Source organism: Filicampus tigris, chromosome 11 (assembly GCF_054856515.1).
Source record: "Filicampus tigris isolate MCC_2025a chromosome 11, RoL_Ftig_1.0, whole genome shotgun sequence".
NCBI classification, from domain to species: Eukaryota; Metazoa; Chordata; class Actinopteri; order Syngnathiformes; family Syngnathidae; genus Filicampus; species Filicampus tigris.
Window position 1 is genome coordinate 3,569,785 of NC_141227.1, and position 16,395 is coordinate 3,586,179.

General features: G+C 41.6%; 2 protein-coding genes across 2 annotated transcripts in view; both read left to right on the top strand.

The window, feature by feature from the left end:
• The window catches only part of LOC147139436 (cytosolic phospholipase A2 beta-like), a 31,829-nt gene extending 20,924 nt beyond the window's left edge, over positions 1-10,905 (top strand). The window contains exons 17-25 of the mRNA XM_086045922.1: positions 1,822-1,958; positions 2,184-2,406; positions 2,497-2,611; positions 3,347-3,484; positions 3,599-3,706; positions 4,788-4,967; positions 7,831-8,003; positions 8,091-8,277; positions 10,666-10,905. Coding sequence (XP_085902048.1) covers positions 1,822-1,958; positions 2,184-2,406; positions 2,497-2,611; positions 3,347-3,484; positions 3,599-3,706; positions 4,788-4,967; positions 7,831-8,003; positions 8,091-8,277; positions 10,666-10,883 — 1,479 coding nt within the window. The 3' untranslated portion in view covers positions 10,884-10,905. The remainder of the gene's footprint in view (positions 1-1,821; positions 1,959-2,183; positions 2,407-2,496; positions 2,612-3,346; positions 3,485-3,598; positions 3,707-4,787; positions 4,968-7,830; positions 8,004-8,090; positions 8,278-10,665) is intronic.
• Positions 10,906-11,624: 719 nt separating this feature from the next.
• Positions 11,625-13,711, top strand: LOC147139437 (uncharacterized). The gene has a single exon (XM_086045923.1). It carries the CDS (start codon positions 11,625-11,627, stop codon positions 12,846-12,848), a length of 1,224 nt encoding a protein of 407 aa, XP_085902049.1. The 3' UTR covers positions 12,849-13,711.
• The last annotated feature ends 2,684 nt before the right edge of the window (positions 13,712-16,395 follow it).

A 16,395-nucleotide genomic window follows, 5' to 3' on the forward strand; every position in this document is an offset into this window, starting at 1 on the left:
TAGCAACAAGCTACAAAAATACTTTCTTAGCTGTAGAGCATTATTTTAAGCATTGTCAAAAGCAGGGGTGGGCAATTCCGGCCCTCGAGGGCCGGTATCCTGCCTGTTTTCCATCTGTCCCTGCTACAACACACCTGATTCAAATGATCATATAATCAGCAAGGTCTGCAGAAGCTGGATAACGATCCTGATCATTTGAATCAGGTGGGTTTCACCAGGGTGACATATAAAACATGCAGAATACCGGCCCTCGAGGGCCGGAATTGGCCACCCCTGGTCAAAAGAGTAATAGTTGCCCTTTTCAAATATGATGGTCAGTGTGCTAAAATGAGGTCTTCGAACAGGATACTCTCCTTAATGAGGAAGTCAACCCAATTATATTATAAGAATATGTTGCAGGCCCACTATTTGAAACAAGGCATTCTGATTAATACTGGGTTTGTGGAATATAAGTGAAGCAGCAAAATCCACCCGTTTTTTGCCATCTCAGAGGGTGGCCATTTTCTCACATCGGTCGACTGAAAATGACATTGAAGTTGCTCAGGGCTCATTTAACAACCAATCACAGCTCACCTGTTTTCTGAAGCTGAGCCATGATTGGTCGTTACCAGAGCCCTGGGACACTGTGATGTCATTTTCAGTCGTCAGAAGTGACAAAATGGCCGCTCCCTGAGATGGCTAAAAAAGGGTGGATTTTGCTGCTTTAAGAATTGGTGTGCAAATTTGGAACTAGGGTCAAGTGCCCATCTCTGCTCATCACCTCCTGTACTAATTATTGCAACTCTCACCTCTTCGACACATAACCCCCGTCCTACAGCAACTCCACTGGCTCCCAGTCAAGCTAAGTGATGTGAAAAGGCCTTTAGATTCCAAGGGCATTACTTTAAATGCGAAAACCTGTGGTTTGGGTTTGAAATATATCTTCTGTGACACCAGTCCAGGAACCTTTCTGACATACCTCATAATTCATCATTACTTCTGTCAGCAGTCACATAATCAATAAATAGTAATAAGCATGTCCCATTAGCAGCCATATATACCAATGCCAAATAATTGCCTTCACCACATTTGAGATATGATGTGGTAGGCTTTGGATAGGGTTGGGCACCGAAACCCGGAATCGAGTGGAACCGATTCCATCATTCCGGTTCTCCCGGAACCGTTCAGATTTTAGAATGTCGGTGCTAAGTTTAGATTCCTAGTTAGCCGCGCGGAAGAGCTACGAACGAAGTACGACCGATTAAAAAAAAAAATGTGTGCGCGCACAGCCTTGGGCTCCTGCCGCCGAAGCTGCGTAGCAATAGCACGTTAGCTCGCCCCCACTCGCGCTCAGCTCCTCGGCTCACTTTGTCGGCAAGCGTGGGCAGCGGCGGGGCCGATTCTGGGCGGGCCCTTCTCACAGATTTCCACAGCTGCAGCGGCCACTGGCGGTGGCAGCAGTCGCGCTTCACGGGGTCTGTGATCCTGCCCGGGCTAAAACGTGCATGGAATTGAAGAACAGAGAAATTAATGTGATTTGTCCAAAAATAACTCCTTTTTTCTCTTTTTTTTTTTTAAGAATAGGAATCAAGAATCATTAGGAACCGGAATCGAATCAAAGAACCGGAATCGGAACCGGATTCGTCCAAATTCAAACAATGCCCATCCCTAGCTTTGGATCATGGTCATTTGGAAAATGATGTGCTTACTTTCAACTATTGTAAAAATCAAGCATTTACACTGACTGGAAAGGAATAAATTACTTGTATCCAAAGCATCTCTCATTCTGCAGCTGTCATATGAAGTTGTTGTCTTCCTTTCACCTGTGTTTTCATTTTTTAGGTGCCAACTATAGCATTGGTGGGTTCAGGGGGGGGATCCAGAGCAATGACAGGCCTGCTTGGTAGTTTGAAGGGCCTGAAGGAAATACAACTCATAGATACTGTTTCTTATATCACTGGAGTGTCTGGATCAACTTGGTGAGTATATTGTTTTTGTAATTAAACAGGTAAATTCAACTGTATGGTAGTCTTGTGTTGTGGTTTAATAATAACTACTCATAGGGTGCATTTTGTTGTTGTTTTGTTTTATATAAGGCAATGTGTCTGGAAATTGATAACAGTGTCACATCGGTGTTATCTTGCAAACATACACACTTCTAATTTCGGATTTTTAATGGTATTATTTTGTTTCATTCTGAACAGGGCTATGACTGCCTTGTCCCAAGAAGCAAATTGGTCAAGAGACAGCATAGACCATATCATCGCTGAACTAAGGAAAGAATTATGTAAGAGTGTCCTGAGTGTTTTCTCTGCAGAGAAAAGAGAATATTATAGGCGAGAGATAACAGCAAAAAAGAATGAGGGGCACATTGTGTCACTTACTGATATGGCAGGCCTGATTTTTGAGCAAATTGCCTTTGGCAAGGTAAGTATGTAGCTGTACACTTCACCATATTTTTGTTCACACTATGTTTTTCCTCAAAAGGACAATCATAATATGTATTGACACTTGCAGAAAATTACCAGTACCCTCTCTGAGCAGCAGAGGACAGTCAATGAAGGCCAAAACCCTTTCCCCATATACACTGCAGTCAATATGAAGGAGAAGAGAGGCTTTGAATCAGAAGCTGGTAAATATTATTGTCAGTGTTGTATTACTTTGACATTGTCCAGGTATTGTACACATCCTTTTCTTGTGAGTGATAACCGCCACAAATGTGATATATTGACAGCATAAAATTACCAAACCTGTATTACCAAATATTACCAATTTCTATTTTCATCAATCAATCTCTATTTTCATCAGTCAACCCAAACATATTTTTTGGCAAGAATACGTTTTATGCAGGCCCACTAGTTGAAACAAGGCGTTCTGATAAATATTGCATTTGTGGAATAAGAGTTAATCCACCTGTTTTTAGCCATCTCTGGGGCGGCAATTTTGTCACTTCTGTCAACTGAAAATGACATCACAACTACTCAATGCTCAGGTAACGACCAATCACAGCTCATCTGTTTTCTGAAGCTCAGACATGATTGGTCATTATCTGAGCCTTCAGAGCATCTGTGATGTCATTTTCAGTCGACAGAAGTGATAAAATGGCCGCCCTCAGAGGTGGCTAAAAGCGGGTGGATTAACTCTTATTCCACAAACACAATATTTAACAGAATGCTTTGTTTCAACAGGTGGACTTGCATAGAACATATTCTGGAAAAAATACATGTTTGGGTTGACTTACAGTTTAATTCATTGCTTTCACTTGTTGTATATTTTGTTGTTGTATGTAAAGTGCTTTGTTACAGCTGTAGATGTTGTGAAATGCGCTACATAAATAAAAACAGACTGTATTGTATTGTATTACCAGAATGGTGCGAGTTCACCCCATATGAGGTTGGCTTTCAAAAGTATGGCACTTTTGTGCGAGCTGAAGACTTTGGCAGTCAGTTCTTCCTTGGCCATGTCATCAAAAAACTTGCAGAAGTACGCATTCCTTATCTGATTGGTAAGAACATGCATAAATATGACCATATATAATATTGTTTTTTCTACTGTAACGTTAAAACTCTTACAATAATAGAGAACAAATTTTAAGTCCACATTCTGTCTTTTCAATTAGGTATATGGAGCAGTTGCTTTTCAATCAACATGGCTCAATTATACATGCACGCCACTGGTTCGAAAGATGAGTCTGACTCCTGGTTTGGACCAAAAATCAAAAGCATAGGTAAAGCTAGTGCTGATGTACTAGATGTTTGAGATTTTAATACAAATACTTTGATTTGAAAATACCGTATTTTCCAGACTACAGTATAAGCCGCACCTTCATATAAGCCGCGCCCACTCTTTTTTTTTTAATTGAAAAAAACAACAACAAAAAACATATAAGCCGCACCTATATTCGTTGAGAAATTAGATATTTACTGCATTTACAGAACGATTTTGAACTGTAAATGTACATGTATGTACCTGAACAGATTCTTTCCTTATGGAGCTTTTTAACACGGCAGCAACTTTGCTGGTTAAAACTTAACAGAACCAAGAGAAAATAAATGGTACGGTTGGACTGCCCCTAGCGGTGGAAGAAAAATTCACAGAATAGCTGCACCTTTATATAAGCTGCATGGTTCAAAACCTAGGAAAAAAAGTAGGAGCTTATAGTCTGGAAAATATGGTACATTTGAAATTGTTTTTAGTCATTGATCCATCCATCCATTACTTTTATTTAGAGCTTGTTGTTATTAGTTTTGTCTTCGAGCCACTCGTCCCACATTTTTATGTTTTATCAGAATACACCAAATTTTGTCATGGCTACACCTGCTGGAACTGCAATGTTCTGCTTCATGTCTCCGTGTGTGCAGTTCATTGTCAACATTTAAATCGTTTGAATGAGGACAAATATTGTATAAATGGTTGCCATATTGTCAGGACCTGAAAAGGACTCAGTGTTCAATCAGTGAGTATAACCTCAGGGTGGTTACATCACCATGTTGAGCATAAAACGCTGACACAACCACGTACAATAACGTATTGTGGAGAAAGTGTGATCAAGGTATGCAACCCAAGTGTGAACTAGTTCGAGAAATCATGTATAGCTGAAGGCAATCAACCGCTATATAACTACTTACACGCACTGTGGTTTTTGTTGATTATATCATTCATCCTGGTGTGTTCCTCCCTTTTTTTTGATCGCTCCAGTTTGTTGAATAAAAACCTCAACCAATATTAATGACTGTATTTACCTTGGAAGTGATTTAATATTAATGCCCCATGGTCTAGTGAAATGTTTGTTTTCCTCCAATTGACAGATGCTGATAATAAGCCTTCAACTCTTGATACACACGTCGTAGATCCACCCACAGATGTCTCTGGAATCATCAGTGATTTCTTGAGGAATCGCCCAATTGTTTCTCAAGTACACAATTTTATGAATGGTCTGCTTCTGCACTCAGACTACAATGCAAATAGCAACTTCATTGCATGGAAAGGTACAGTATACGCTCAATGTTTTAAACATATAAAGCTCATCATTGCAGAGTGGAAAAATAATTTATTTCGAAAAGAGTTTGGCCCCTTCACCAGACCTTAGTCCTCAGGGGTGCATATGAAAAGGATAGTGGGGGGGGGGTCTAGAAGGGGGGGGCAGTGATTATTAGATTATTAGCCCAAACAACTGCGTGCGAACGGTGTAACTTTGACAGATTCTTTGAGAAACATGCATATAGTAGACATAGTAGTAGACGTGTGGCATGCGCAGTTCTATAGAGAATCTGATATCTGTAAAAACATCCGATTTAAAGAGTCGAGAAGGGACTTATCGGTACCACGTCACACGCAGGTGGCTCACACCTGACACACAGCCAAATAAAGAGAAAATAAAACGGTGTTGTATAACTTTCAGTCCCACAGACCTCAATGACAAGGGTTACATAATGTTTTGATTTCACCGATCACCACACTGTGCGTGTGTGTGTCTGTTGTTTTGATTTTAGTTTTTGACAGCGTGTCTGCTTGTGCGGCGCCAGCGTTTGATATGAAAATGATGTTCTCGACGCCATTGGCTGTCGCCGACGCACTGGGCCCACGTGGGCGACAGGAACTTAGTGATGCCCACCTATGGCAAATATGACATGAGCCCTGCTCTGAACGAGACTAAAATTATTACAAATGGCAGGAATGCTTACTCTGTACAGCCGTGTTTTGCACACCTGCACAGATGGGAGAGAAAGATTTAATACACCCAAGTCAAGAAAATGAATACCTTTTGGTCAGTCATTCAGGCATACAAATTAATGTGGCGTCAGGACAGCGAGACTCAACATGCTGCTGGTTGTTCTCAGATACATATAAAGGCCTGAGGGGCCTTAGCCTATCTGCTCACGATCAATCAGTCAATTTTCAAGGTGTGGCGGAACTAAAAAGACTGCCTTGGGGCCCCCACCCATTTGTATTCCACTCATTTTTCTCATCATCCTCCATGCATCAATCAGTGATGTCCCTCTTTCTATACTGTTACAGTATTCAAGTAAGCACACTCGGTTGATCTTGAGGTCTTATGGACTATAGGTAGGCCCTACACTTTGCGTACAAGAGACAAACTTCTGTGGTCTGATGAAACAAAGATTGAACTCTGAGGCCAGACGTCACGTTTGGAGGAAACCAGGAACCACAAATGACATGACAAATACTGTTGACTTCCACTCAATAAACACGACGTTTATTAAGTTGTCAAAACTTTTATTCTCCTAATTGCGCAACCATCTGTTTGTCTCCCACCATAATAGTCCCCCGCACTGCGCATGCCCAGACCTTTCCCAGTTTAACAGTAGGGGGAGCTGTAATACAGTGAAATAATGCAATATAGTATTCCAAACAGAAACACAATATTAACAAATACAATCTCTATAGTGAGACAGGGTGGTAGAGCTCTGGGGATAGTTTTCAGCAACAGAAACTGGCAAACTAGATGTGATTGACGGAAAGAGTAATGCAGCAACTTACAGAGATGACGAGTCACAGCTCAGCTTCAGAAAACAGGTGAGCCGTGATTGGTCGTTACCTGAGCCCTGAGCAACTGTGATGTCGTTTTCAGTTGACAGAAAGTAGCAAAATGGCCACCCCCTGAAATAGATAAAAATGGGCGGATTTTGCTGCTTTACTCATACAGTATTCTACAAATGCAATAATTAGGCCTTGTCCACACATACCGGGGGTTTGCAAACGTTGGATATTACACTGCGGTTAGCCCTATCATCATCCACACGTCCCCGGAGTTTTTTCATTAAAAACCCAAAACTCCAGCCACAGTGGAGATTTGCGGATATCTCCGGATCCGCGTTTGGCTGTGGACAGTCAGACTAGTAGATTTACATCGTCATTATGCGACAAAAATGCTCTGAGGTCACTTGCGCGACTTGTGTTTTCACGCGAGTCAACATGGGTTCCCGCGGCGCTGCGTTGGTAATAGCCATTCTCGAGGCGCTTTTTGCTTACTTATTTGTCTGCAACCAACCACTGCTTCTCTTTGACAGGTTTAAAAGCAATTCTGACTTCTTGTCGGTCCTCCCGAACGCGTTTGGCGCCGTGTTTTTGGTTTCGTAGAAGTGACATCAAAGGACGGAAGTTCCTTCTGAATGGACAGTATTCGGCTAACTACTGCCGCCTAGAGGCTTGGCATGCATTGGAAAGCGCACTTCCGCGGTTTCGTGTGGATGCGTTTTTTATGTGTATTCCAACACATACGAGGGGGAGGATATACGATTTTTAAAAAACCCTAGGCCAGACAAGGCCTTAATCAGAATGCCATGTTTAGACTAGTGGAGGCGCATACAACATATTATTGTAAAGAACATTTTTGGGTTAACGTCACCAATATATCAAAGGAATGGATTCAGGACAACTCTTTGAAGCCCTTGAGTGGCCTAGCCAAAGTCAAAGTTGGAATCCCATTGTACATCTCTGAAAATGGCCTTGCACTGATGGTCCCTATTCTGCTTGATGGTGTTTGAAAGGTGCTGCAAAGAGGGTCCAACTGGCCAAAATAGGCATGACACGCTTCTGCCACCTTATTCAAATAGACTATAATATATTCAACAAAGGCTGTGAATACTTACAGTACAATATGGATGTGAATTTGGGTTAGGGGTTACTTATTTAGTAGTCAATACATTTTACTTTTCTTTTATTCATGTCATTAAGGGGCACGGTGCATAGAATTTTGAGGGAAGGATTTAACCCATTTTATTATACTGATTCGTTTTTTATTACATATTGTATTTTACTGCTTGCTTGTTGGATTGAATCAAGTCCATATATTAATTGTTATTTATTGACCTTTTATTCTATTCCCAGGAACACACATCGATGCATTTCCAAACTTACTGACACCCAGTGACGCCATTCTACAGCTAATTGATTCTGGTCATCACATAAATGTTGGCTGTGCCCCCGTCTTGCGACCAGAGAGAGAAGTGGATGTAATCATATCCCTTGACTATTCCTGGAACCCAGACAACATGTTCAATGTAAAAGTGAACTTCTGTTTTGTCGATCTGTTTGAAAGTGGTTGCAATATTCCCTTTGTATCTTCATACATACTTTCATGTTAACAGGAACTAAAATTGACAGCGGCTTACTGTAAAGACCATGACATCCCCTTCCCCCATGTCGATTTTACCACTCTGGAAGAAGCACCTCAGAGGGAGGTTTATATCTTTGAAGACATGGAGAATCCCAAGGCCCCGATTGTGATTCACTTCCCACTTGTCAATATTTCATTCAAACACTTCAAACAACCAGGTATGCTGTCTCTACAAAAGTGAATGATTATTTGCTATTTAATCCATACTAATTAACTCACGGTTAACCCCGGAACACTGTCGGGTGATTTTCACCCACACAATTTTTTTAATGTGAGATTTTGTATTGGAAATTAAATAAGACAATTTCCAATTTGGCATACAGTGTTGTACTTTTACATAAATTGATGACAACTGTATTTTATCCTGGATATTATACCGGGTTAAATGTACCCGACGTTAGTGATGGTGTTACTAATTTTAACGTGTTGTAGGGTTAAGAATCATAATTGAAACTCCGAATCATTAATCCATTCAGAGTCATACTCAAAATCAGAGTGGAAAATGTGATTGCTGGGTGAACCAACTTCTGTGACTTGCCTAAAGACGACAGGATGTTGCACAGTAATGATTTATGGCTTCCACCTGTCTACATGTACTTCTAATGTCTGGGCATGCAACTAACCGTATCCCACTGACCGGTGAAGGTTTGCAAATGTAGTGAATGTTGCTTTTTTGTCAGGTTCATTCAAGGTCACAAAGACAAGACATTCACAAACAATTTTAATGGTCACAAACAGTTTTTCTCCACAAAGATTACAAACAACATCTTCAAAATTTCTTGGTGACAAGAAAAACCTTTTGCAAACTTTCTTATTCTTATCTTATTCCAAACCTGGATTAGAGCACTGGTCCTGGAAGGTGCTAAAAGGAGATGCAAGCAGTCAGGACAACTGACACTGCGACTCTACGTCCCGTGGCACTTTACATCGTACTAGTAGAGCAGGGGTGCCCAGACTATTTCAGCCTGAGAGCTACTTATGACATGACAAAGTCAAAATGATCTACCACCTACTAAAAATTGCAAAACACATTATTTATAAATATAATTAGAATTATTTTTCGTATGTACCGTATATGCCGGTGTACCTTGACTGACTGCATCAACCTATATAGCACAATACAACAACAACAAAAAGTTTTGTAATTACCTTACTCTGATGTCTTGCACTGAATGGAATCAGCCAGTGACGCATAGTCCGGACAGTAGCTGCTGATAGCCAGCCTCAAGCAGATTTGCAGCAACAACAATCCGCCCATTCGCTCCATCGGGGCGTATAAAACAAGTAAACTTTTTTGCGCACTGTGCTAATGCTATCAATATTGCTGTCTTGCTAAAGTTCAAAAACTGTAAAAAAGAAAAAAAAAAAAAAACCTCGAGTGAACAGGACGCTGTGTGTGACGAAGTATGCCCGATGCTGATTGGCTGCAAATGGCAAAAAAGTTTGACTTGTTTTATACGCGCCGAATGGAGCGAATGGGCAGATTTCCGATGCTTCGCTCCGCGTCCCACCGCTCCAAACGCATCATTCGCGCCGCCCCGCACACAACCGCGCGAACTACATTGACTCCAATTCAAACGCGCCGTCAGAAACGCTCCCAACGCAGTTGGTGTGAACATAGCAATACGTTGCAATGAGGACAAATGATAGGCTGGCGATTTACCCACAATGTCTTTGCGATGACAGGTCGATCGCGATCGACGTAATGGGTACCCCTGTAGTAGAGCTACGCGCTGTATCTCCATCCATTATCGATACCGCTTATCCTCACAAGGGTCGCGGGGCGTGCTGGAGCCTATCCCAGCTGTCTTTGGGCAGTAGGCGGGGGACACCCCGAATTGGTTGCCAGCCAATCGCAGGGCACACAGAGACAAACATCCGCACTCACAATCACACCTAGGGGCAATTTAGAGTGTCCAATCAACTTACCATGCATGTTTTTGGAATGTGGGAGGGAACCGGAGGACACGGAGAATACCCATGCAGGCACGGGGAGAACATGCAAACTCCACACAGGCCGGAGCCGGGATCGAACCCACGACCTCTGAACTATGAGGCAGACGTGCTAACCAGTTGACCGCCGCGCTGTATCTCCTGTTGAAAAAATCTCCTACGCAGCTGGGTAACTAGTGGCGCGTTTGAAGTGTTCGGATCCAATTTTTGTCATTGGCCCATTTCGCCGAGTAGGTTGTCATATGAACTTTGGCCGCCTCGCGGCCACGTCACACCCATGCAGGTCGATTAGTGGGTCGGACTAAAATCCACCTCCGCCCTTGCTTAGTCCACCCCTTTTTTTGAAACGTGTCACCTGTTATCTCCTCTGGCTAATTTTCCATAAAATGAACAACTTTTTCATTGACAGTCATTATTACTTCCTAAATGATGAATATTCAATGATTTACTATGTAAAACAGCTATGTTTTGTTGATTGTGTTTTATTTTTTTAAGGGGTTGTACTGATCCATTTGGATGAATAGATAGGCTAGTAGTTCATGTGTTTTGTGCTAGGACATCAAAAACTGATTATTCTCATTTTGACTTCACAGGTGTGGAGCGCACAACTGAGGAAGAAATAAAAGCTGGGGAGGTGGACGTGTGCAGCAGCAACTCTCCATTCACCACCAACAATCTCACTTACTCAGAGGAAGATTTTGACTCTCTGGTGCATTTGACATCTTATAATGTTGCTAACAACAAGAAAAGCGTCATGGAAACAATTCATAAGGTCTTGAAAGCTAAAATGGCAACAGGGAAGAAGATGTAAGTCAGACATGTGTTAGTTTAGGCCTCTTTGGCGCATATGAATGGATAGGTGACTTGAGCTTGACCGTTGTGTTGCTGCGACATTTCTTTCTGGCTCGGAATCTTCTGATCTATGACACACTGGGCACACATCTAGTTGGAATCACTTAAGACCATAGAGTGACACATAGTCACATGGGCTAGGGAGAGTCGCCCTCCCTGTTCATAAAGAATAGGAACCATTTTGGATGGATTAGACCTTCTTCGGCAATCTCACAGAAAAAGTGAGATGACACAGGACCTATTGATACCCTTTTAAATTGGATTGTTTCCTGGGTTTAAGTTAATTCCATCAGAATTACTGTAGCACCCAATAGCACGACAGAACTGAAGCTTCCAATAGCAACCCTGAGGGGGTTCAAGAAAAGGTGTGGTAGTATAATTCAAACAACGGGGAAGGGGTACGGACAGCACTGGTGGTACCTCACTGGACGTGTTAGATTCGAGTTGGGATTCTTTGATCACTACACAACAGGGTGATTATTGGGCTCCAGGACAGGGCCGTGAGGCTCGATATTTTCATAACAAAATACTTCTTTCAAAGACGGGGTCGACACTCAAATTCAGGGTCGCTGTGGGGGTTGAGCCTTTCAGGCCTCCTACTGCAGCTATTTTTAATCCATCTTGTTGGGGGTTTCTTTTGTGGGCTTATTCATCAGGTTTTGATCCTTATTTTCCTGTTGTAATTTGTGAAGACAGTACTATGTGTCCTTCTGAGATTCCTAGAGTAAGTTCATATGTTAAACAAACTAAGATAGTGACGAAACATGTTCCTCAAACTGATTTTGGCTGGGAAATGCAACAAATTACAGGTGGGATAGTTCAACATAACAATTGGATGTTATTGGTAGAAAACGCTGCAAGTCGAGTCAATTTTAGTTGCGTTACGTGTCTGGGACCGAGACCGTTATTACGTATCATACCTGCGAAAATAGATCACAATTGTCTTATGGAAGTTATGACCAAAACAAATCCGAATTCCACTTGCACTTCCTGGGATTCAATTTATCCGCTGGCAAGGGCTGTGCGGGATAAACCTATATTTTCTGCAATAGTCGCAAAAAACAACTTTTCTTGTATGAATCTCACCGGTACAGGCCCAAATTTGGGGTCGATCAACGCCGCCTGGTGTGACACCTGGTGCGCCCACCCGCACTTGGATGCTACACCTCTCATTCCGCGCAGTGACGTGTGGTGGTGGTGTGGTGGTAAACAATTATATGACACAATGAGAAATGCTTCAGGAGTTTGTGCACTTGTGTCATTGCTCTTACCTGTTACTATTTTTCCATCTACTGTAGAGGATATCCAGAGGGCAGCTCTGACGCACATTCCGCGAGACAAGTTCTTTAGGAGTCTTCGTAGTGCTTCCTGGAGGGATGGAGATCCGACCTATATTGATGCTATTGGCGTACCTCGAGGTGTACCAGATGAGTATAAACTGGTTGATCAGATTGCAGCTGGTTGGGAGTCCATTTTTATTTGGATCACGGCGAATAAAAATGTTGACAGGATCAACTACCTCCACTACAATGTGCAGAAACTGGTTAACTATACTGAAGCAGGATTTCTTGCTATCAAAGAACAATTGGCAGCCACCTCTCTCATGACGTTCCAGAACCGCATAGCGGTTGACGTGCTCCTGGCGGAAAAGGGTGGGGTGTGCGCCATGTTTGGCGACCGGTGTTGTACATTCATACCTAACAACACGGCCCCGGAGGGGTCCCTCACCAGGGCCATCGATGGCCTCCGTGTTCTCAACCACAAGATGAAGGAGCACTCTGGTGTGGACACGTCTCTTTGGACGGAGTGGTGGGAAAGAACATTTGGTAAATTACAAGGACTTGGTTTCCTCTGTCCTGGTTTCTGTTGCTGTGTTTGCGGCTATCCTCACGTTGTGTGGGTGTTGTTGTATTCCTTGTCTTAGAGCACTGCTCAACCGGTTGATCACTACAGCTATTGCACCTACGACGTCCAAATTGAGCGATGTTTATCCGTTTTTGCTCTATCGTACAGATGAGAGTAATGATGACACTGATGACACTTGTTTTGATGCTCCTGTTGACATTTCGCTTTCTCTTCCAGATCTCTTTCCGGGTCTTGGAGATCATGAGTAAATTACATTGACAACCTCGGGTGTAATTACATTTGTTTTCATGAGAGTGATTCGGTAGATTAAAGCCTTTGTGGAGGGTCTATTCGATGATATGAGGATTGTGCAAATGTAAGAGAAACAGGGGGGAATGTGATTCATGTTGTATATAATGATTCGGGTGTTGGATTTTGCAATCAGATTTTTCAGGTTTAGTTTATATATTATATAAAAACAGGGGGGAAATGTAATAATAATAATGCATTTTATTATTCATGTTGATTTTTCATGATTAAGCCTGTTAGTTTTGTAGGTTTAGCTTTATACTATACACGAATAATGATGTGTTTGATTTTTCTTGGTTAAGCCTGTTAGCTTTGTAGGTTTAGCATTATATTATATAAAAACAGGGGGGAATGTAAGAATAATAATGCATTTTATTATTCATGTGTTAGATTTTTATCATTAGGCCAACTTGCTAGGTGTGCTTTGCTTTCACATATGTATGTTAATGGCTCACACACACACACACACACACACACACACACATAGACAAAACAAGTTCATAGTGTTCCAGCTGCTTTCGCTCCCCTTTCCCTTAGAGCTGGAACACCTTTGTAATCAGGGACACCGAAGAAAAATAAAAAGAGAGGGGGCGCAGGAGCCGGGCAGAGGGTTTTAGGAACTGTAATCGTACACTTCACTGCGCTCTCCTTGCAAGTAAAAAGACAATATTATTGTAGAGTGTCTTCTCTCCTCATTGTGTACATTGTTTATTAATGTCTCACTTGGTGTGAACCTGACATCCACTTACACAAGCTGAAGCGGACAAGAGCATGAATGCGCACACGAACCCAGAGTTGTAGATCGAAAAACTGGGGCTATTCCTCATCCAAACAAATGTGCACGTCCACTCATTCCCACTTCAGTCTCTGTAAATATCCTGACTGGTGTTTAATGCCTCGCCCGTTCTAACCGTGATCAGCAAAGAAGCAGTGTTTTTTTTTTTTTTGTAAGCAAAGCAGCAGTGTGCGCTCGTCCCAGCATAAATCTACATAGCTCTGCTCACTTCCGCATTTCCTCATTCTCATATAAATGAGCCACGGAGTGGTTAATACTTTTGCTATGTTTAAGTGGGCATTAGTAGAGATGTCCACATAAATTTTGGTGCCAATTGATCACCGTTTTTGTATGTTATAAGCAATGAAAGTACAATGATTTCCAATCAAGAGTTTGTAATCGGTTCCTCCAGTGACTACGACCGAAGGATAGAACGATAGGGCGCGCGGCCATTTTCCTCATTAATAAGAGGCGTTATAAAAAAGTTGATAAAATAGAATAAATAAAAAAACAAAAACTAAAAAAAAAACGTATTTTCATTTTCCCCATCAAAAAATATATGAAATGAACTTGAAACTCAAAATGAAAATCCCTGGCCCAACCATCTCTTTAAAGCAACACTAGGTAAGTTTTTGACCTTCATAAAATATTTTTATAACTCTTCTGATGAAACTAGTTGAAAGGTACCTTTGTCACGGCCTGAAGAAGTCTTTACCTTTGAGGATGGTGGTAGGAACCCTGCCAGACAAAAAAAACTACAAATGTGGTGACTGCTTAACGCCATACGTCACTTCACCCTTTTCCCATTCATGAAAGACGATAGTCGATTCTAACGTCTACGCGTGATTACTGGTGTCAAGGCACAAGCTTCAAAATAACCAACGAAACAAAATGTTTTGTCTGATGAGACCAAAAAAACAACACCAACAAAAAAGGAGGCTATCCAGATAAAAGGACATTCAAGGATAAACAATGGCCTAGCTTTCACTCGCTGGTGTGACCTCATAGACGAGGAGGGGTTGCTGCCTTGGCTCTGTTCCTGCTGGACTCATAAGTAGCTTTCAATGCTCAAATCAAAAAGATAATGCTAATGTTAGCTATCAGAGATTTGTGTGATAGCAATAAATAGCCATCAGCTTGATGGTTCGTTATTCCACACTGACACGACCAGACATGCAACAAACTCATAACGAATAAACAATGCGATGACTACAAAGCGCAAATGCACATATTGAGTAAGATATATAGGTAACTACTTTTTTCCCCCCAGAAAACTTGCTTAGCATGGTGGGAGAGAAGCCCTTCATAATAGCTATTTCATTTTTGTCAGTGTACTGTATTTACATTAGTGCTAATGGTCATTTTCATGTGAAAACATTTTCAATGCTCAAATAAAACAAGATGGTTAAAAAAATCACTTACCATAGCTGCACTTCAAGGTGAAAAATTACAGTTAAAAAGGAACGGCACAGCTCGTTCGCCATCACACTCCGGCGTCCAAGCGCTCCGGCGGCTGCATGAAGCCACTTGCCCCGAGGTGGGGCCACTACCAATGCCCATTAGGCTTTTATTGCACTGGGGGAAATCCTGCATAAGGAATCATTGAGGTATGGTGTCATTTTGTGTAGTTTCTGATAATTATGCAATAATTTCAGAGAAAAAATGTATTCTTTTTGTTGAGTTAACTACTGTGACTGCAAAACAAGTCAAACTGCGTTGCTTGCTGTAAATGAGTACAACAAAACCCCTGTGTAGGTGCATAGAGGTAGGAGTCGACAAAACAATAACAATGTGAAGAAAGGAATGAATAGTACTTTTCCTGAGAGCGTGAACTATATGTTCGTGCAAATTGTGCATGGTTGATATTCAAGTAATACAGCAACTTTCTGCCACTAGATTTACGTGTGTCTACTGTGAAATTATCCAACATAACGTTTTATTTATCTGTTTCAAGACTAAACATGTCAGCGTGTCAGTTGCTGACAAGTAAGGGGAGTGGCGTAGTGGGGGAATACGGTCCAAAACCAAAGTGAAACATTTATTTCCAAAATCGTTATATTACTGTATAGTTTAGACACAATTAGATTAATTACCTAATTGCTTTTCATCTTTCACACAGCCACTGAAAACTGAAATTCAGTCCAACTGCAGGCGAGCGAGAGCTCAGGATTTCACGACACTGTGGGCTTTTGTACATATGGCGCCGCCATAAACAACGGAAACTGAAAATTCTAAAGTGCTGCTTTTAAGATAAAAGAACCGGGCAAAGGTTCCCCTCAGAATCTTTAAAATTGGTGCCATGACGTTGTGGTCTTTTGCTCCTTCTTCTTTTTCTTCGACTCCATCCTCGCGGAAATTTCAACAATTTGGCTGGGCCTACAAATATTTGTCATAGATACATTTTCTATTCACAAGGGAGGTAGATTTTTGAAATTCCTGTGGGTGAGGAATGGGATTTATGTTTAAAATTTTGTAACACAATATTCTCTGTAATAACAAAAGCAACAAATTTAGTATAAAATAGCCTGAGGGTTGCGTGAGT